Source organism: Onychostruthus taczanowskii, unplaced genomic scaffold (assembly GCF_017590055.1).
Source record: "Onychostruthus taczanowskii isolate IOZ18803 unplaced genomic scaffold, ASM1759005v1 scaffold58, whole genome shotgun sequence".
Taxonomy (NCBI): Eukaryota; Metazoa; Chordata; class Aves; order Passeriformes; family Passeridae; genus Onychostruthus; species Onychostruthus taczanowskii.
The window spans coordinates 4,867,971-4,889,545 of NW_024503457.1; the positions used below are offsets into that span (position 1 = coordinate 4,867,971).

General features: G+C 40.3%; 2 protein-coding genes across 10 annotated transcripts in view; both read right to left on the bottom strand.

Annotated features, from left to right (window-relative positions):
• The window catches only part of LOC121343225 (E3 SUMO-protein ligase RanBP2-like), a 33,591-nt gene extending 33,260 nt beyond the window's left edge, over positions 1-331 (bottom strand). For all 3 annotated transcript variants that reach the window (XM_041418207.1, XM_041418206.1, XM_041418205.1), the window contains exon 1: positions 72-331. In XM_041418207.1, the coding sequence (XP_041274141.1) occupies positions 72-146 (75 nt within the window). In that variant the 5' untranslated portion in view covers positions 147-331. The remainder of the gene's footprint in view (positions 1-71) is intronic.
• Positions 332-3,933: 3,602 nt separating this feature from the next.
• The window catches only part of LIMS1 (LIM zinc finger domain containing 1), a 40,471-nt gene continuing 22,829 nt past the window's right edge, over positions 3,934-21,575 (bottom strand). For 4 of the 7 annotated variants that reach the window (XM_041418043.1, XM_041418042.1, XM_041418040.1 and 1 more), the window contains exons 2-11: positions 20,544-20,703; positions 15,246-15,312; positions 13,011-13,131; positions 12,020-12,169; positions 10,738-10,888; positions 9,867-9,959; positions 8,447-8,495; positions 6,254-6,329; positions 5,813-6,004; positions 5,292-5,433 (exon numbers count right to left, since the gene is read on the bottom strand). In XM_041418043.1, coding sequence (XP_041273977.1) covers positions 5,857-6,004; positions 6,254-6,329; positions 8,447-8,495; positions 9,867-9,959; positions 10,738-10,888; positions 12,020-12,169; positions 13,011-13,131; positions 15,246-15,312; positions 20,544-20,699 — 1,011 coding nt within the window. In that variant the 5' untranslated portion in view covers positions 20,700-20,703 and the 3' untranslated portion in view covers positions 5,292-5,433; positions 5,813-5,856. Of the gene's footprint in view, positions 5,434-5,812; positions 6,005-6,253; positions 6,330-8,446; positions 8,496-9,866; positions 9,960-10,737; positions 10,889-12,019; positions 12,170-13,010; positions 13,132-15,245; positions 15,313-20,543; positions 20,704-21,575 lie in introns of those variants that run through there. The other 3 variants (XM_041418041.1, XM_041418039.1, XM_041418044.1) reach the window with 2 other exon arrangements.

Here is a 21,575-nt window from a genome sequence, read left to right on the forward strand (position 1 = left end):
CACCGGCCGCACGGAGCGGCCGCAGCGCCCCCCGGGCCCGGCCAGGGCGGGCAACGCGAGGCCGCGCTCACCTCTCTGGGCGACGACGCAGCGGCCTGCAAGGAGGCGACGTAGCGCTCCACCTCGGGCTTCGTCCGCCTCATCATGGCGCCGCCGCGGCGGCGGAGACCGCGCCCGGCCTCTGTGGCGGCAGAACGCGCCTTCCCGGCCGGCCGGCGGCCCCGGCCCGGCGCCTGCGGAGGGGAAGGCGGAGGGAAGGAGGAAGGAAGCGCAGCAGCGACGCGACCGCCGCGCGTTACGCAAGTTCCCGCTCAGCCGCGCGGCGCGCGCAGCCCCAGCGCGTGCCGCCTCCCGCCCCCATCTCAACGGCCGGGGGGAGACGGGGACCTGGCCGGGCCTGCGCATGCGCACGGCGGGGCGGGGGGGCAGGGGTAGGAAATCTGTCATGGAAAACTGTGAGGGAGAGCGTGGTGGCGTTTTCTCAACAAAAAATACAATAAACTCACCTCAGTAATATATAAAAATATATATGATGATTATATGTTTATCACCTAAATAATATACTCTATAAATGTGGATATATATGTATATATGTGTGTATGTATATATATGTGTGTGAGTATATATATATATATATGTGTGTGTGTGTATGTGAATATATAAAGATATATATATATATGTATATATAAAGATATATATATACGTATATATATATACATACACACACACACACACATATATATATATATGGGTAACAAGGTTTTACCTAAAGCTAAGTAACAGTTCTGGCACCCTTACCATAAGAAGGATGTGAAACTGTTGGAGCAAGTCCAGAGGAGAGACATGAAGTTGCTTTGGGGGGCTGGAACATCTCCCCCTCGAGGACAGGGTGAGGAATTTGGGGCTGTGCAGCTTGGAGAAGAGAAGGTTCCACAACTACTTCATAGCAAACCTTCCAGTATCTGAGGGACCTACAGGAAAGCAGGAGAGGGACTTTTTCTGGAACTGTAGTGATAGGACAAGAAGCAATGGGTACAATTAAAAGAGGGGTAGTTTAGTTAGGTTAAATACAAGGAAGGAATTATTCACTGTGATGGCAGTGAAGCACTGGCACAGGCTGCCCAGGGAGGCTGTGGGTGCCCCATCCCAGGCAGTTTTTGAGGCTGGGTTGGATGGAGTTCTGAGCAATCTGCCTAATGGGAAATGTCCCCCATTAAAGACTAGGTCTTTAAGGTCCCTTCCAACCTGTAATATTCTATTTTTCTAGACTTTGTAGTTCAGAGGAACTATAAATTTAATCTGTAAGCATAAGGGCCTTCTTACTGAGAGCCAATGCTCTAGAAAATGAGACTCTAAATATTGTAGCCACTGTGGTGAGAAACTTTTTTTTTCCAGGCACTGTGGATAGTATAATTAAACAATTAAGCTCTAAAACACAGCTGGGAACGTGGACTAAAAGATAGACCAGCAACCCTCAAGGCAGGACAGATTTGCAAGTTGTAGTTTTACAGGTTTGGTGGCTTGAGGATGAGTCCTGTGGTGAAATTCCCAGCAGGAAGCCTCAGATTGTACTCACTGGAATTAGCCATCTTTCCTGCCAGTTCAGATGCTTTGGTCAAAATGAGGCCACTGGGCCATGTCTCTGAAGAAGTGTAATTAAAAATTTCTCCAGTTCTCAATCTCAAACAACCTATTGACAGTCACAGGATTCCTGCTACACCTAAAATATACTGACAGCCCCACAGCTCTTACCCTCTTGCAGGAAAAATAAGGAAACATAGCCAACTTTTTCTTTTAGACCAGCAACATCCATTTAAGACCCTGACTGAAAGAATTAATCCTCTCTTTTATTCTTTTTTGTATTAATGGTGATTTATTTGGATTTAATTTATTTAATTCCACAAAAAAAAAAATATTTTTTTCTCTGTACTTTTAATGGTGTGCCTACAGCTGGGATTATCAAAAAATTTATTATCTGCACCTGCCAGGCTAAGTAATGGAAGTATTGGTGCTGATGCAGAGAGGAACATTGGAGTTTACTTGCCTCACTGGAGAGTATTTCTGCACTTCAGCTGACGGGGAGGCATGGAAAATTGCCTTCATATAGACCAGGTCCAGTACTTTGGCTCTGGTCAGTCTCACCCAGCGCTGTAGAAGTGGCACTCCCTGTGTTGTCCCAGGTGGTCGCAGCAGCGGGCAGGACAGCACTGACTCCAGAGCTGTCCCTGCAGCCTCACTGCGCTCATTGGGACTGGGCACAGGACGTGCCACCGCCGGCAGCAGAAAGGCTTTAGGCTCAGCTCTTCCCCCGGCAGCGACATCCACTGGGCTTTCTGGAGGGCTCCCTAATGTCAGCCTGGCCACGCTTTCTAAAGGAACCTCTCCTGCCCATGGATACCTGATCCATGCAGCAGAAAGGGACAAAGCTTCTGAGGCATCCGTTCCCAAATCCCAGGCTCAGGGATTCCTTGACAGACCTTACAGGGACAGGATAGAAAAACAGTTCTAGGCTCTGCATCTTTTAGGAAATTATGTGCAGCTACTCAAACATTTATAATACTTCAGGCCAGGAAGTGAGCTTCAACACCAGACGTGTAATTGTCCAGGCTGCCTAATTGCTAGCTTGCTCCCTGGCTCTGCTTTGCCGTGCTTTTAACTAATCCTCTTCATGACCATGTGCAGGGGTATTATACCAATGACAGTTCATGACAACGTTCCCAAGAGAGCATGGATTTGGGGAACACTCCACTTGAGATAGGACTCCAGTAATAATATTTTCACCATGAGGGTGATGAAGCACTGGAACACACTGGAACATCCACAAAAAGCTCTGTGAAATCTCCTTGCATGTTCTCAGTTTGGCCAAGCAAGACCTTCTGTACTGATGCAACTCTGAAGTTAGACCCACTCTGAGCAGATGGCTGGGCTAGCTGATCTCTATTGGTCCCTTCCATCCAACATTTTTCCATACTTCATCAGGCTTTGAACCCTCAAGTACCCTCAGATGCTTTGAGTGCTACATCGTGGGGTCTGACATACACACACTAGAGTTCATGAAAAGAAGGTGCTGCCTTGGTGAACAGTAGCACAGCATTCACCATCAGGAACTTGGAAATGGAAAAACCCAGCCTTGTGCCAGGTCCCAAGGGCCACCAGAGTGCACAGAAAATCTGAGGCCACTGTGCTGCAGATGGATATAACCCTGAGCAATGTGGATATGAGCCAGGTCTTGTCATTCAGCTTTGGGGCTAGTGACCCTTCCCAACTCTGAGCAGTAAGGCTGGGCACGCAGGCTGAAGGAGAAGATGTACAGTCAGTGTAACATGAAAACCTAGAAGTTAGTTATAACTGCAGGAGGAAGCAAGAGTGTGTGTAGTCTACTGAATGCATGGCACAGTCCAAAATTCCAACAGGGCTACTGTGCTAGTAGCCTACTACCTACTATAAATTGTTAAGTAAACAATTTTTGAGGACATTTTAAGCTTGTATAGTCTTCAGCAGGGTCAGGGACTGACTGCATTTATGAATGCTATGGCATTCAATGATTATGTAGGATGAAATAGCCAAAAAATACCATACCTAGCAATAAACTGAAAGTTTGGAATGACAATTTCATTACAGTGAAAACAGGAGAGAAAAAGTTAACAGGAGGGTATATGTTTTACACTCAGACAAGATTCTTTAGGAAAACCTAGTGCCTGTGCCAATTCACAAAATATCCAGAAGAATCAAGCTATTCTTTATGAAACAAACTTTTCTTTTATGAACCTTAGAACTACATACAAATATAAAACTTTAGGAAAGGCATATGTCTCCTTTAAGTTAGGATAATAAGGAAGTATTTACACAGTCACGGGTAAAAGCTCAGGGACCCAAGAGAGCCTTACTGCTTTCCCACCCATCTCAAGCATTTATTTCAGAGGCAATAAAAGGTTTAATAACATGGCCTTTATTGATGACACAGGAAAGCAGATGTTTTAAAGTAACTAATTTTTCATAAACAGGAAAGAAAATTTTACTTCCTGTTACATAATTACAGAAAATCTGTTTAAGTCACTAATGTACAAAAGTAAAAAAAAAATGTTTGCATACTTCGTACCATGAAGAAGACCTAAGTAGCTGTATTTTCTATAACAAAGGAAAAAATAAAAACAAATTTGCATGGACAGAACTCAATAGTATAAAACAATTAAATGTATGTTATAAAGAATTTTTATTATTTGTAAGCTCAGTCCTTGAGGATGGCTAAAGAAGTAGATCCTAGTAGGATCAAACCTTGCATATTTACACACAGAGGTGTAAAAGTAATATTGCCAGTTAATTGAAATACGCATTTTCAGTATTGTTCTGAAAATCAATGAGGTCTAGAAGCTAGATTTTAAATGCAGATGTTCACATTTCAAATAAAATACTTCTTGCATCCTGTATAATTAAGGCAAAGTATGTTATCTTTTGAAAATACCTTCTATAATAGTTTTTGCATAAAAATATGAAATAAAATATAAAACTATATATATTTAATGGTATACTGTTATGTATGGTCCAGCAGAATAAGGCACAAAAAGTAAATAGAATGCAAAAGCATATATAGAAGTTAATGTGTTATTTTAAGTGGAATATAGCAAAAAGTAGTTCTGAGTATGCTCGTTTCTTGCAATAGGAATACATTTTTTATATAAGTATCTCATGCTAAGCCTGATGTAGAAACATTCATCATATAAGCATAGTTTGTAATTTTTATCACTTTATGTATGTCAGCTGTACAGTGGATGTATTTAGAAATCTGATAGTTTCCAAACCATCTCAAATAAGGCTCCTTAATGAGGTGACTTGGCCTGAAATCCAAGTGTGAATTTTTCCATGAGGCAAAGTGTACTGGTTTCCTGCCCAAATCACTTGAGCTGGGTGAGTTTTGTCTGCATGCTTAATATGAAGGTTAATATTTTCACTAACATAAATGACAATACACATCCCTAAAGTTGGGCACATTTGCAAAGTTTGTGTTCACAAGCAAATTTTCTCTCTCTGAAGAGTTCCACAGAGAATTAGTGTGCAGAATGGGCCACCTGCATCGGTACAATGGCATTATTGGTCAGAAACCTTTCAAGTGAGCTGGTATTTATTTTGGAAGTATGGTCTGTTTGTCAACAGGTAAGCATACATGTATAGAGAAGAGAGAATCTTAATATATGTTGGGTTGATAAAAGGCATGCATCAGCATCTGTTGTCTGACTGCAGCCTCAAAGCAGCAACTCCCCCCTACCACACAAGTAGTATCTATAAGATTTTCACAATGAAGAGGAGAGCAGATGAAGTCTTTACTTCCTTCCCAAAGTTTCAGCTAATTTCTTCAGTCTTTTCTTCAACTCTAGGGGAAACTTCTCATAACATTTTTTGCAGACAGGCTTCATATCAAACTCAACAAATTTATTCCTAAAACAACAAAGCAAAAGAAACAGACAAAGTTTTAGCAGATGAAATAGTGAAAAAAACTTTTTAAAAAATCTCCTATTAAATGTGCACAAGCAAAAAATTAACCCCCCAATTTATACAAATACATTAAGTTACAAGTTCTATACACTGCAGACAGTGATTACAACACCCTGTTGAGCAAGTTATGCAGATTGTACCCAAAAGCTCATGTTTATTAACCGTGTAATTTAGAAAGCCTTTCAAATCTAATTGTAGACTAAACATAAGATAATGGAATAACAAGTTAGTATTTCAAGTTGCAGTTGTGTGAAAGATGTTTTGGTTTTGACTGCCATAAATTCATGCAAAAGTGCAAAAAAAAACCATCCTTAGGACTAACCACAGAAGAAAGGAGCAGAGGTGGCCATGAGAAGGCAAAGAAGTTTACAAACAGATTGGCTTTTTCTTTTTCTGCTTCTCTTTATCCTTTGCGTCACGTTCCCGTTTGGCAAGTCGTCGCTTAAATTCATCTGGCATTTTCTCATAACAGTGTTTGCAGACAGGTTTTAGATCAATTTCAACAAACTTATCCCTTTAGAGTTAAACAAGAAAAAATAAAGGATGGGAAAGGAGAAGAGTTAGGAAGATTAACTGAAGGAAGACCTGAAGAAACAGTGGAAAGAGATGGAAAGTACTAAGTGGAGCAAGAGGAAGAGACACTTATTCCCTCGATGCTGCTTACATGTTTTTCATACCGTAACAGCTACACTATAGCAACATCTACACTTTGAAGAGAACTGCTGATATGTGGTGAAGACATCACACTTATCCATAAACTTACTTGAGGGTTAACTTAGTGTTGCAAGTTGAACAAGCGAAACAGTTCACACACCATGCCTTATTCAGAGCAGACACAACTAGGGAGATGGGGAAAAAAAAATAATTAGCCTTAACAATGGAAAAAAAAAAAAAGTTATTACAAAAATTTTAAGTTTACATATTCATGAGGTGTGAAGATCACTCACTGATTCTCATATCAAGTATTAAGGACCATAATAACATGGCCAGACTGGCGAGGCACATTTTAGAGTGTAAGGAACAGGACTGTGAAGCATTGATACAGCTGTCCCTGGGGCAAGACCAGCTTAACCTATTTCTGCCTCCTATTTTTCGCTTCCACTTCATCTCATATCCAGCTGATCTCAGCAATGGTTCTGTGAGGCCAGGTTCCAACTTAATCAGGAAATGCTTCCAGCTGAAGAGCAATCCAGTACAATTGTGTTTATGTTTTCATACAGTTTCATTTCTCAGATCCAGTTCAGATTGCACTGCAATCAACAGTTGCATTTGCCCAGCTGAAGAAAATAATGTAAAGCCAGCAGTCAGACACTGCTGGTAAATCAGTACTACCAAGGTGAAAAGAAAATGGACTCTCTTTATTCTTGGCTTTGAAGAGAAAGTAACTATTTCCTATTTGTTCTGTAGGTTCCTGTTCTTTCTCTCTTACAGTAGAGCTTTCCAGTTTGCCCTGCCAATATTTTCCTAAGTTAGAGAAAGTGGGACAATATTTTACTTATAAATGTTTTTCTCACTCGATCTCTCAATGTTTTTCTCACAGTATTTTGTCAACAACAAGGAGAACCAAAACATTGTCATACAGAGGGTTTTTCCTGCACTATTGGGCAAGCATGTTCACAGATACACAGTTATTCCATTGCTTTCCAGAACAATACTAGGCAGGTGAAGTTCTTTGCTCCCAAGCAACCTCAGTAATGCAGCCATAGACACCCTCCTGAGAAACTGCTGCTACAGATATTTGTTTCACCCAACAGAGAACAATACTGGATACCAAATTTGTGACAGCTGACTCAAAATTTGTGTGCAGAAATGAAAGAAGAAATGTAATTGAAGACATACACTGAAAATAAAGAAATTAGTGTATACTGTATTATTTTCAGTTCAGAGACCAAAACTTACAATATTGGTGTCAGAATATATGGTGAAAGATTAGAATCATACAGAGATGTAGTTATCAGAAAAGTTCAATTTCTGCTCATTCCTGTAGAATTTTCCTGAAAATGAGGACTCTTTCCTCTAAAACATTTTGTATTGTCATTCTGAAGGCACAGTGCAGTCCAGAAAATGTAGGGAAAGCACATCTACAGAATGTATGTCTTACCCTATAGTTATATGACTGTAAACTATTTTATGTCTCTTTTTGAATGTTAGAAGGTTCCTCCTACTTTGCTAATGCCTTTGGCTTAGATGAGGCTAACATAGTGCTTACTTTGGATGGGGTAAATAGGTACATAATGTCACATTATTTCAGGTAGAATAATTTGCTTTTGGCATTTTATCAGAGCTAGTTACCAAAAAAACCCCAAAAAACAACCCTCAAACCCACCTCCTTCTCCTAAAAAACCCAATCAAACAATAACAAAACCAACAAATTACTTGTAGTTCTGCCTTTACAGGACATATATTTCCAAGTATGATCATTCCTGGTTTTGTGACATTATCATAAGCCTAGATTTTCAAAAGACAGTTGCTTGAAATAGATAGGTAAATATCTCCAGGATTCAAAGAGACATATTGGGAACAAGGCATTTTTTAAAAAATTCCTAACAGTGCCCACCTATGCCTTTCAGTATCTAAATATTTTTTCAATTTTGTGTCATGATCCACAAATTCATTTGTGGAGATGCCTGTATGCTCCTTTTTACCCTTGCATGTGTTCTTTTTTGAAGGTGGTGTGGCAGGAAGTGACTTCTGAGCATCTTCCAGCATCCTTGGCCTCTGCATGTCACTAAGGGGTTTCACAGTTTTCTCTGGCCACGGGGTGGTCTTCTACCATCATGATATGATGTCAGGTTTTCCTACCATTTGGTCTCTAACTAATCCACTCTAATTTAATTTCTGGTCAAGAGAACATCTGGTTTTGTTTTAATGAAAACTGGGCTGCCTCCCCCTTACTTTCACTTCTAAAGAGAACTTCCATCAAAAAGGAACCTTAAGGAAACAGAGAAGTGCTTACCATCTCCTTCAATCACACGGTTGCAATGGAAACAAACATCACCAAACAGCTGAAGAGGAAAGAGGAGTAATAAATTTTTAATATAATGATTTTATTGAAGGTAACTTATCAAACTAGCAAAACAACTATGTTTCAGCTGATGGGCACAATCACTTTCCTGTTTGTTCCAGTGAAATAAAGAAAATGCTGGCAAGTCTGGTTTGGTTTTCCAAGTACATTTTGCATCATCTCATCACAAAAAGTCTTGATAATATTAAAGATGAAAACATTTATCTACCTTTGATTCTCTGTAAGTAAGATTTTGTTTTGTTTCAAGATTTCTGTAATATGGAAGATTTGAAATACAGCAGTTGGTGACATGTACATATGGTTACTAACTAGAAAATGTAACATTTGGACTAACATGCATGACTAAAACAATGTATTACTGTAACAAAATTTTATCTTTATTAAAAAAAAAAAATTCAGACAAAAAAAATTTTCCAGGCTTAACATTTGTCCACAATATATAAAAAGAAGTGCTAAAACCTTAATGTATCTTTTCTACCTGTAGTAGTTAACCTTGGAAAAGACATCCACTCTACATACAGCTCTTGTCTGGCCCATCCCAGCTGCAACACTATTACTACAAACATCACAGCATTTACAATATGCAAGTGTGCCAGCACCAATCATCTGCCCTTCATCACTAATGACCAATTAAGAATCCATCTGTAATTAGCAGATGCCATACCACTCCCAGCTGTAACCCCTCCTCGTGTATTTATGTAGGCAAGGGAGGTGAATGTGACATGACACAGATGGCTTCCAAAGAAAAATATGTCTGTGCCCTGTTCATGGGGTGGACTCCCCATCCAAGGGCGTCTGGAGAGGGGTGGTGCTGCCACATGTAACTTCTACATAAATGCAAGTGGTCACTAGAGGGTGTCTTCTGACAAATTTAGTCTTGGAAGTCTTTTATCAGCCAAATGACTGAGCAACAGCATACATCAACACACAGTGCCTTAGAGCAGCAGCGGCAGGGAAACCCACCCACTCACTGAGGCCTCCAAACAGTTAGTGAGTGGCAAATCTTCTTTAACTTCTTAGGAGAGATTAGTTGTCATTAGCTGCTCTGATCCACAGACACGTCAAAGCCATGTAACAGCTCTACTTAAGTACCACTAAGCTTGAAGAACAACTTGATACTCATTGTCCTGGCCAGCCTTTGTGAAATACCTGCAGTTTTCTTTTTTAATGCCACACAGATGAATAGGGAAACCTGTAAAAATTAGCTGCAACAGAACATATGCTAATTGCCATTACACCCAGAGATGCCTTTAACAAAACAGAAGAATGTCCATGGTTTTCCATCTCTGTCTAATAAAACCAATTTGTGAATTTACCAATTAACGCCATTTTAAAAAATATGCAACCTTACCTGATTGTAGTGGGTTTCACAATATGCCAGGCCTTTTCTCTCATAATGACGATGGCCCAGGAATGGTTTTTCACATTTTGCACAAACAAAATGCTACAAAGAAAATAACAATAAATTTTTTTGTCTTTTGGAAGTAACATTATTTTTTCTGGAAAGCAAAATAACCATGTCCACTACTTAAACATGGCTGAAATCTACTAAGCCATCTTGAAAAGCAGAGTTAAAACTTTTGTTTCTATATTTAGACCATTAAAATAATATTTCTTTTAATGTCTTCAACATTTCAATCCAAAAGTTACAAAACAAAATCAAGCAATGGATTCTGCATTTTTATCAACGAACAGAATTAAGAGTTATTAAATAATCTGCATTATAATTATACCCTTGTGAAGAAAGCATTTCCTAGAGGAGGCTTTCAAAACAACAGAAGGAATAAACAACTTATCTAATTAAAATGGAAGATGTGTAACTATATCTTGTATGTGGCCTTGAAATATGAATTCTCACATGAACTGTTAAAGAAATATGTACCTAGGGGTATTATGATGCCTAGTAACATGGTTGCCACAGATTTGACTGCTTTTCCACATGTACTGCTTTGAGTTCTGAAATTTTATTTTGTAAGGATCTCGCTGGGCTTCCTTTGAATTATTTATTTTAGTTTCACAGTCAAAGCTCTCTGTAAGGTGACAAGTAACTAGTCACGGTGGAAGATCAGCCACAATAAGATTGAAGAGGGATTTGGAGAAGGCATTTATAATCATTGCTGCAAACTTTGAGAATCCTTTCATTGAAATTGAACAGAAAAATCACAGATAAATATGCTAAGGTTTACATTTGTAAGAGTGATGGTTTAGCATCTGATGTTTACCTCCACATGCCATTGTTTGCCCATAGCATTCACCACACGGCCTTCAATTGGTCTCCTACATGCCCCACAGATGGGGACACCCATTTTGTCATGGCAGGGTAAGCAGTAGAGTTCCCCTTTCAGCTCACGAGCGTCAGCAGTAAGTTCCTTCCTGTTCAGAAGTTAATGAATTTAGAGCATGAATAAAGGTGCTCAAAAATGCTTCAGAAATTATATTTATACTACATTAATGCAGCAGCATCAAATATAACACAATTCAACACAGTTCACCCCTGGTCTCAGTAAGCTGAGAACAGGCTGCAAAGCAAGGTGCACCGAGTCTCTCTGGAAACAACTACTGAGCTATTGTCATTCTGCTTTAGCAGCACAAATCTGTGTGTGAAAGCTGCACATGTTTGGTTTACATTCTGGCACTTATCACCAGTTTATTTTAGATTTGCATAACTGCAACTGAAAGTAAAATGTAGTCCTCTATATCTAGTTACATTTTCCTTGTATCAAACTTCAGAGAAAGAGAACTACAGACCCACATGAGCTAGGCTTATTCATTTCCCATTGCAGAATCTTATAAACTCCACTTTTTAGTAACTTGCATGGTTAGATACTAAGAACAGCTAAACCTTAAAAGTGACTGCAATCACAAATACTCTCAACTGGTTGCCACTGATATAACTCTACATACTGTTATTCAAATCAGCCTTTGCTGTGGCACTGAAATAGTAGCTTCCTTTGCAGCAGAAATAAATTAAGAATCTATGCTATGTCCTACAACGCTCCATGCTCCAATGCTCATCCTACACCTCTGCATCAGTGCAGGATGCAGAAATGTGCAGTTTCATGTGCTGCAGTTGCAGAAGATGATAAAATGAGATGGGAGAAGGCTTCTAAAAAAGACAGGCTTTAAAAAGAGAGAACAAAGTTTGGATGCCATTGAACTAAAAAAAAAACCATAGGCAAGATAGTAATTCAAGCAACAAAAAAGAACCACTTCTCCTCCTAGCAGAATGGTGAGCTGTCATTTCACTACCACAGAAATGGTATCTGTGTCAATACTCTGTGTTTTGTAAGGTACTGCCTTGTTCTGCAGAGTGAATCTTTCTTTATTCCCCAGCAGGTCAGCTGTTGTTTGAACCCACAAGCCAAAAGCAGTAACACACATCTGGCCACAAGACATCCAAACCCCACCCCCTCTTGTCAGATGTACAGGAGAAGTTTCCACTTTAAACTGACGAAGCAAATAAGCCCAGCATTATCCTGTTTCCCTTTGCAGAACTCAGGTTACCCGCAGTTTGCACAGTTGAAATGATCAGGGTGATAAGGATCATTTTTGAATATGAGAGGCTGTTCATCAATAATAGCATGACACTTCTGGCAAATGTACTTTCCCAGGCCTCTGGCTTTTTCCTTGTTATGGCAAGGACGGCAGAGATGTCTGAAACGGCATAAAAAAAAGAGAGATAAGTATTGCTACCAGGTACTACAGTGCAAAATATAAACCAAAAATCTCTCAGAACCTCATTTCAATCAGCTCTTTTTTGAGTCTTGTTGGAACAACTTCCTTGCTAAGGCAAACCAAGTTCAAAGTACCAAAATGATTGCCCAAGTTCAGGGTGATCATTCAATTTTTCTGCCACCACAGAAATACAATTTCTTCAGCTGAGTTAAACCTTATGAAACACAGAAAACAATGTTTCTTATAGATTCTTGTTGATGAACGTTTTACTTTCAAAATCTTAAAAATTTAGATTAGAGGACGTATGAGCACACAGGTCCTACTTCTGCAGATAATTCTGTATATTGTATTACACATAAGAAGCCAATGGCCACATAATCAACTGGTAAAACATTCTTTTGATCATAGCTGGCAAAATATCCTACTCTGAAGGGTCCTACTGAACATTAAGCAATTATTATTAAATATGGTGCCAAATAGACCAAAATTGGAGAACCAAGTTGGAAAAAGAAAGTAAACATTTTTATAAAAAAAAATAAAATGCTTCCGTATTTGAAAGTTTTCTCTGTTATTACATATTACAATGACTCCAAAAGGTCACTGGGTAAAGAAAATGTTTACTATGAAACTTGGTGTCGAAGCAGTCAAAATGTCAGTATTTTAAGATCCTGTAGTTTTGTGATGCAGGATTAGACCATACCACAGAAAATACTTCAATTGCTCCATTTGAGCTGGAAAGCCTCAGGAACCAAAACCTCTCAGTCCCACTATTAGTTCATTTAATTTATGATCAGTTAACAGAAGGAGGGTGGAGATTTACCTGCCAGCATTCTTGACAAATCCAATATCAGCCAATACTGCTTGGCAGATATCACAGCAGAAGCACTCTGGATGCCAGCTATTGTTCATGGCTTTAATAACACGACCAATAATGAACTCACCTATAAGAAACACAACACCAGGATGTAAGACACCATACTAGACAAACTTAAAAGTAACTCACAAATGAATCACTACAATGACTGCAATCATCATTCCTTTCCTTATCCCAAAATCTGATAGGACACATTGCTTTTAATATCCCAGTTCTGATTCCAAACCCTGGAAATTTGGGGCTGTTTGTAGTTTTTTGTTATGGGTTAAAAGAAAATATTTTTGCTGATATAGGACCTTCTGCTATTAACGTACAAGTCCTTCTACATGCCCACTCCACCTTCTCTCTGCAATAAACCTATTTTGGTCCCTTCACTGATTTTTCTGATTTGTTCTCAAGCTGTTAAGAAATTTATGGAGTACTTAATATAATAAGGGCTTTCTTGTGTCCAAAGAATTTTTCTCCTTCTTTTCTTTAAGAGTATGAAAATGTTAACTTGCCACGTACATAGCAGAGGTTTCAACTCCACTAGGACCAAGCCTTGAATGTATTCTATACTCAAGGCACAACAGAACTGAGCTTGGGTGGCTGTGAACATCCTGCAAAAAACTACCATGGAGTACAAATGCAAAGGTGCAGTGAAGCTGCAGAATAGTAAATCCAACACACACAACTTCTGACCGACCACAAGGAGTGCTGCCCCATAAGGCATTAAAAAAACCAGTGTAAGAACCAGTGTTTTGCACGCAGTGTGACTGTACTGCACAGGCAGTGGAGTGATGTCCATCACGCGTGACTTAATTGTTCTCTGTGCTGATGGACAGTGTAGCCAGGGGTTCTGAGCAGTGCAAAATGTGTTGGGAGCTCAGCTTCCCAGTGCTGTCAGAGACTGAGCTCTAGCTTTGGAGAATAACTCCAAGAGCTGCCAAAGGGGAGCGATCAGGCAGGTAACGGTGTGGACAATAACATCCAGCATGTGACTGTCGCGTTCCCATGAAGTCATGGCTTTGCAAGAACAAATCCAATGGACTCCAGATATGTCAGGAATGCTCAAGGCCTCATCATTGACAACAGCCCCATTAACTTCATCCGTGTTTATTAAATACAAGCAGTGCAAAAGCCCAGCTCTGGGCAGGGACCTTGGTGAGGTTTTAAAGGAGCTGGCAATACCAGGAGAGAGGACTGGAGAAGGTAGAGCTGTGTCAACTGTGCAGGAAAAATCCTAGAGATAGGCAGCATAGCTCCTCACAAATTGCCACCAACCCATTTCTTCCTCTTCCTCTGCTTGTTCACATCTGCAGCCTTAAATTCATAGTTCCATAGCACCTGCTTCCCTCTCCCTTGCTGTTCAACACCTCCCTCCACAAAAGGAAAGGCCTCACTGAGATAAATTAAAGCTTTAGCACCTTGCCAAAGGTGCCAAAGAAACACAAGGATTTCCAGAACAGTTTAGGGAATAGTCAAATAATAACTTCCCAGCTCTGGCCCAGCAAAATGCGTCACACACGGGGGAAAAAGAAAACATGCAAGTAATTACAGTGCAGCAGATGCACAAGCATCTAAATCAAGTGGCAAATAAAAAGCAGCCCTCAGTATCATGTAGGATGGACATTAGACACTGAAGCCTGAAAGGTATTTGTTTCAAAAAAATCAGCGGGGGCCCAGCTGACCATCACTTGATTATAACACTAGATGATGAATATTGTCTCAGGTTCTGTCAAGTAGGACAGCACAGGTGGGTTTGATAAGAGTCAAAGCAGATGACAAAGTCTTGTTGCATGGTTTCAGCTACATGAGAAAAGACAAATGTCAGCACATATATAAATACAGATATAAATAATCAGGAGTATTATATATAATGGTATATACAATCAGGAGTTTATGAATGGTCAATGGTCAATTTAGCAATGGTTCATTGGATCATCGGCTCAACAGCTAAATTATTTACTAAAAGAATTTTAGTAAAAAATTATTTATGAAAAAATTTTATTTTTAAATCCTACTGGTTTATGACCTTTAGAAAAAGCAACTCCCCAGTTTCTCTGAAGTCTAGCTCATTCCTGAAGTACAGATGCTCAGCTGAACATAAGCACCTCCCAGGAAACAGATACAAGGGCAGCATCTTCCCCCAGCGACACTCCCATTTGTGATCAGTGTGAAGTTTTTCACCTTTAAACTTACCACATTGATGGCAGCAAGGGGCAAAAAGCATTTGAAAATCATGTTCACAGTACTTCCTCCCTTCAAACTGCAAATAGAAAGATGGATGAGGAACTTGCATTAACATAAATGCTGTAACAGCCTGGTGTGTTTCCAGATACAATTAGGTAGTAAAACATGAGGGGCTGAGCAAAAACAACCAGACCATGAGCTACATGTGCTAGGTAGTACATCCACCCACCTTAATTCACCTACTAGTTAGCATGTAGTGCTAATAGCACACCATTTCACCAGTACTGCTGAGAGTGCATCTTCTGTCACCCATTTACATCACAAGAGATGTCTGAATTTTGACAGACTACTGAAACTGAAGCAACCAAACACATTCTGAGCAGGAAATTAGCTAACAAACAGCCTTGGCCAGCAGGAGGGGAGAAGCATTTTTCCCAAACCTATTTGATGTCTTCCTCATTCTACATATCCTGCCAGAATGACCCAGCATACCAAAGGGTGGAGGTTGGTGTAGGAAGAACACCCAGGGGCAGAAATCTTTGTAATTTATGGAGCAGTTCAGCCAAAACATGAAGAGAAATAAGCCTTTTCCTTCATGATGCTTATTTCATAGAATCATAAAATCATTTAGGTTGGGAAAGACCCTTAAGATAATCAAGTCCAAATATTAAAGAGCAGAGTTCACTACATCAATGAAGTTAAATTGCTTCTAAGGGATTTGAATTTTATCACAGCTTATGTAAGTTCAGCTACAGTTCAAGCTGACATTGGAAAAAAAAACCCCATATGGAACAAAAAGACTCAACAGCACTGCATTAGTAGCTTAGCCAAAGAATATGTAAAAACATGTAGGCAAATATGTGCTGAAATGAAGGGAAATGTTTAGATACCTTCAGGCACCATTATTATTAGACACAAATGCCAATGAGCATGTCAAAACCAGGTGGACAATATTAGGTATGCCATTAAATGTTTGGATTTGAATGTCTCAGTTTAAACAATGGAACAAGGAGGACAACAGGAAATCTCACTCCTTTCTTTTCACTGAGCCTAAGACAAAACCAAGTGAGCAGTATAAAATACTACCCGGAAAGTAAGGTTTTGTGCATGGACAGAAAATACAGAAATGTGGTACAAGATCACCTATTGTATAATATGAAATGACAAAGATCTAATACAATGTAAATATTATAAATACTTTTGCAACTGGCAGGATGGCGATCTAATAAAACATTTCACTAGATACTTATGGTTAGAAAATTCCTGTGCCAAACATGAATTGCACCTATTAGGAACAGAAAGACATTAACTCAGTACAGACCTTTTCAGAAGTCTCTTTCAGAAATTTATCAAGTGTTATTCCAGTGTAATACTCTAAAAGAGATTACTTTTTCATTTCGGCTTTTAAAAAAAGTAATAATTGAGAGGTACAGGGCTATTACTTTCTCAAGGAGTAATGGAAATTACTCATTCATTGTGAATTGTGCTTGCTTCCTGCATGATAAAATCCTTTTCAATCTGAAAAAAAATTGAAAGCTTCCTCTTCTGTTTAAACAGGTGGTCCAGTGGAGGATGCTTAGGTTTGCCCGGATTTCAAAGTCACCACATGTTCATCTGAACAGACCAAACAGGTTTTCTTCCCCTCTTTGTTTGCATCAGGCAGGCTGTTTTCCATTCAGTCTTGTTTCTATTTTCAACCTCTGCTCCTTTGTGCTGCCCTTTGTGGATGACCCAGCAGTTATTATCACAGAAAGCCTTGAGCTTCTGTAACAAATCTGACAGTACATAGTTTAGAAGCAAGCATTTCACTTTTGTATGCTGAAGGCCCATGAGGTAAATGGCTCTGCATAAAACATCTCACTGTGAAATAACCTCCAGCTTACCTATGTTTTTAGCTAACTTAAGTGGAAAGTCATGCACAAAAACGGAGACTTTAGAGGTTGTTTCTCTAAGGCAGCTGTTGGTAAAAACCATTTTAAGAAAACACTCGTGAACAGAAACAAACATGACCATCTGTTCTGCTATTAGTATAGGACTGTGCACTGCTACCTGTAGACAAACTCTACAATAGCACCTCTAGGGAATACACACCTTCCAGGTGGCAGAGTAGAAGCAGACCAGAATTGCTACCACTTCACACCTAACAGCAAAGAACAGAGAACTCTACTGGAATGGGCTTGTGCTAATTTTTGTTTCGACTGAATGCATAAAAAAAAAACCTGATAAAATGATGTTACTGAGCAAACTGGAACACAAATCAAATACACTGTACCCACAGTTTCTGTGCCACATCAGGCGTGCAGGTCTCAGGAATCCAAACTATCATTTCTAACACAGGCTCAAGAGGACATCCACAAAACCCCTGCTATGCTGTGCAGACTCTAAGCAGTGGATGGGCATCACTGGTGCCTGTGAGTGACTTGGCTCCAGTGCCACACACAGCGAGCTGTGCTGATGGGGGTGCTTGAAGGCAGCCCAGAGGTAAGTCCTGCAGCACAGGAGACCTGGCCAGTTCCACCCCCACCTGTGGAACACAGCATGAAGGCTTATCATGGCAGCGTCTGACAGCAAGTGTGATAAGCAGCTTAATGACTAACCGGGGGAACCCTGCAAGGCTTGCAATAGGCAGGGGAACAGTATTTGCCTTCCTAATTGCTAAGAGCTGGAAATCATTTCCAAGAAATACTAGCTTAGGCACAAAACCAGGCACAGAGTAAACACAAGCTCATGCTGAGCAACCAACAATACCCACAGGAACCTGCTCCTGTGTTTACCCACAGGAACCTGCTCAGAAAAACACATTACCTGGCCACACCTCCAAACACATCCATCTTCTCAAAGACTGCATTAAGCCAGTCTGAGGAAGATGTCCTTTCTCTCCCTCTTCTCCAGCCACAGTTTTTGATAGTGATAGATTATCTCAAGTCCTCTGAGCACTGTCAGCCACTCCTGAGCACTCACCAACCTAAGCCCACCTTCTACCTGCTCAGAGCTTTCCTTCCTCTCACAGAATGGGTCAGTTTGGAGGTGGGGTCATCTAGTCCAACCTCCCTCTTCAAACAAGGTCATCCTAGAACACACTGCACAGAATTGCAGCCAGATGAATCTTGAGTGAGGGAGGGAGACTTCACAACCTCTGCGGGCAACCTGTACCACCAGTGCACAGTAAAGAAGTTCTTCCCCATGATCAGGTGGAACTTTTCTTAAGAATCTTGAGTGAGGGAGACTTCACAACCTCTCCGGGCAACCTGTACCAGTGCACAGTAAAGAAGTTCTTCCCCATGATCAGGTGGAACTTCCTGTGCATCAGTTTCTGCCTGTTGCCTCTTGTCCTATTGCTTGGCACTACCAAGCAGAGCCTGGCTTTCCCCTCGGACACCCTCCCTTCAGATAATTATAGACATTGATGAGGTTCCCTCTCAGTCGTCTCTTGAGTCTGAACAGGCCCAGCACCCTCAGCCTATCCAACATTATTGTACCTCTGTAATAATTGTGAAGTGTCTATCCTTAACTGAAACTTTCCACTTCCTATGTAACATTTCTCAGGCTAGCCAGCCTGAAAAAAAAACCCTAGCAACATTAGCCAAAACATGTTTAGCACACAGTGTTATTTCAATTCGTGTTTCAGTAAGAGAGCACTCAAAGACCAATCATCATGAATATGAATGTTAACAAGGTAGCAGTAGGAAGCAAAATGCCTACATCCAGAATATCAAAGCACCACTAGGATACTTGCCTCTGCCACGGAGATTCAGGTATGACCAGCCATGAGCAACACAGAGAGATTGTAACATTCCTGAACTACATCCAAAAGTAGGTCTTTCTTTCTGCAGTAGTCTCCTCTAGAAAATACAGGCTGCCTAGGGCATGATTTCCCAAACCTTTACCTTTAAGGACCATTCAACTTTCTGAAAAAGGTCTTTGGAATGACTCATTGCTTTTTGAGTCAGAAAAAGAATGAATAAAGCATTCATTATTTAGAGAAAATAAATTTATTGGTTTTAGACAATTTTACTAACATAATTACAAATACTTTAATTTTGAAATGTTCATATCACTTCACATTTGCCTCAGGTCTTAACATGTCAGGATGGACTCTTTACCGAGTCAGCTCAGTATATATTAACAATTGTAATGCAACTTGTTAAGTATCTAGGAGGGTGTTCTTTTGTTTCTATTTAATTAATTCTGCCTCGCAGCTCACCTTTTGATGTCTTATGGAACACTAGAGGCTAATTTACTACAATTTGTGTAACACTATCTCTAGAGCCTTTTGATCCTCAAACAAGGTGAGAAAAAGCAAATCCCCTTAGCCAGTCTCTTTTGCAATCCACACTCCTCCCTCAGCCTCTCCTCATTACCAGGGCTCTGTAAAATTAGAAATGCTTCTGTGGAAGATAACTATTGTGCTCGTGCCAAAGGATGACACCTGTATGTGAGAGCACAGAATTACTCCTTTTACACTCTGCTCATTTTCCTTTTCAGATCATCATATGACACAAATCCTGTAACTGCAACCCTAAGATGGACTGTAAACTACTCGAGCAGGGCCTTATCTCTCTGACAGTAACTCCCTGTCTCACACCATCTATTGTTCCCTATACTAATCAGTTCGAATTTTATGAACCAGTCTAGAGCTTTCACTAAAGCCACTTTGTGGTGAGCCACATTCTGAATTACCATGAGAGGGGAACATAAAAGAAAATTAAACCTATTCCAAAATACCCTCCCTAAGCTGAAGTAAATCAACCTGGAGCTGAGAAATATGAATAAGATCAGGTTTTAACCCCTGAAAATGTGTAAGAACTGGTGATTTCGAATGCTCTGGACTGTTTAACTTAAGAGTTGATCTTACACTGGTCTGGTTTCCATCAGCATGCTCACAAACAGATCATCCCTTTTCCAATGCCAAACTGGACTCACTCAACTCAGTGATAAACCTCCTATGGACCACAGGATGCTGGGATTTCCCTCTATATGACTTTCTCCTCTAAGAAGTATGTTTCCTATGTATTTCTGGTATGATACATCAGATTCACAAGTTTCAGGGAAAAAATTTGCACTGAGAAAAAGATCTCCAGGAATTTTTCTCTCAGCACTGATAACATTAAGGTCCACATTTAAAGAATGTTATATACATTGATGTCCTCCTGGGTTTTTTTCTCCCTTTCCTGGGCATACTCTGTCAGAGCCCAGATCCTCCCATGGGACTTTCCAAGCTAGCCACCTGCCTGTAGCTACTTTTGCTATGATAAGGAAGGCTCAGGAGGGGGTATGGGGACAGGAGGGGTCCTCTGCCCCACTTACCTCATAGAAGAGCCCCTCGGGGAACTGCTGAAAGCACTGGGCGCAGACGAAGCACTGCTCGTGGTACAGCTCACCATTGCTGTTGACAATTTTCTCGGCAGGAGCAAAGCCGCCCCTGCAGCGCTCGCAGATGGCGTTTGCAAGAGCGTTCGCCATGTTGCTGTCATTCAAAAAACAAGAAAATTAATAGAAAATTAGCCTAAATAGACAACACTGGTTGTGGGTCTTCCCCCCACCTCCCCTCACCATGCCAAACTGCATCAACCTAATGCTAGGCTGCTCAACACAAGTTTTTCAATGAACTTCATGGCTTGCGGCATCTCCTCGGAAATAAAATTACCACTTCTCCCTGCTCCCTAACTATTTAGAAACAAAATCCCTGTGATATTCTCTAATTAATTGAAAACCCCAAAGAGAAACGTTGTCACTACAGACACATTTACAGGCTTTTTATGATGAAAAAAGACAGGTAATTCAAAGTACTATAAAAATTATGATATACATTAAAATTACAGAAAACAAGGGCAAATATTAATGATGGAGGACTGGCATCACGCAGGAAAACAATTTATTGCAAACCAATTCTAATATATACATATATAAGTTCTAAAATATACATATATACAATGGCATTAGTTCAGAGCTCCAAATAAAAAATGTGATAGAGTGTGCAGGATCTAGTCTGGCAGATATTAATGAAAAACAGAGTAGTTAAATAATTATTCTTTAAACGAGCTCTGCATAGCTTGAAGTAATTTTACAAATTTAGTTTGAAGTCATGGGATTTTTGATTGGTTTGTTAAGGTTTATCTCAGGGAGGTCAGCTCGTCACGTGCCAGCTCACTCCAGGGCCCAGGGGGAGGGTGGGAATGCTCTGGTTGCCCCACTGCAACCCACACGCAAGCCAACACAAGCTGGCAAACCCATGCCAGAGATGCAAAGAAATATTGAAACAGCAACCTTGGCTGCTTCTCAAAGGCACAGGACCAAAAAAATGGCAGTGTGGTAGCTGCAGAAGACAGTACAGATGTG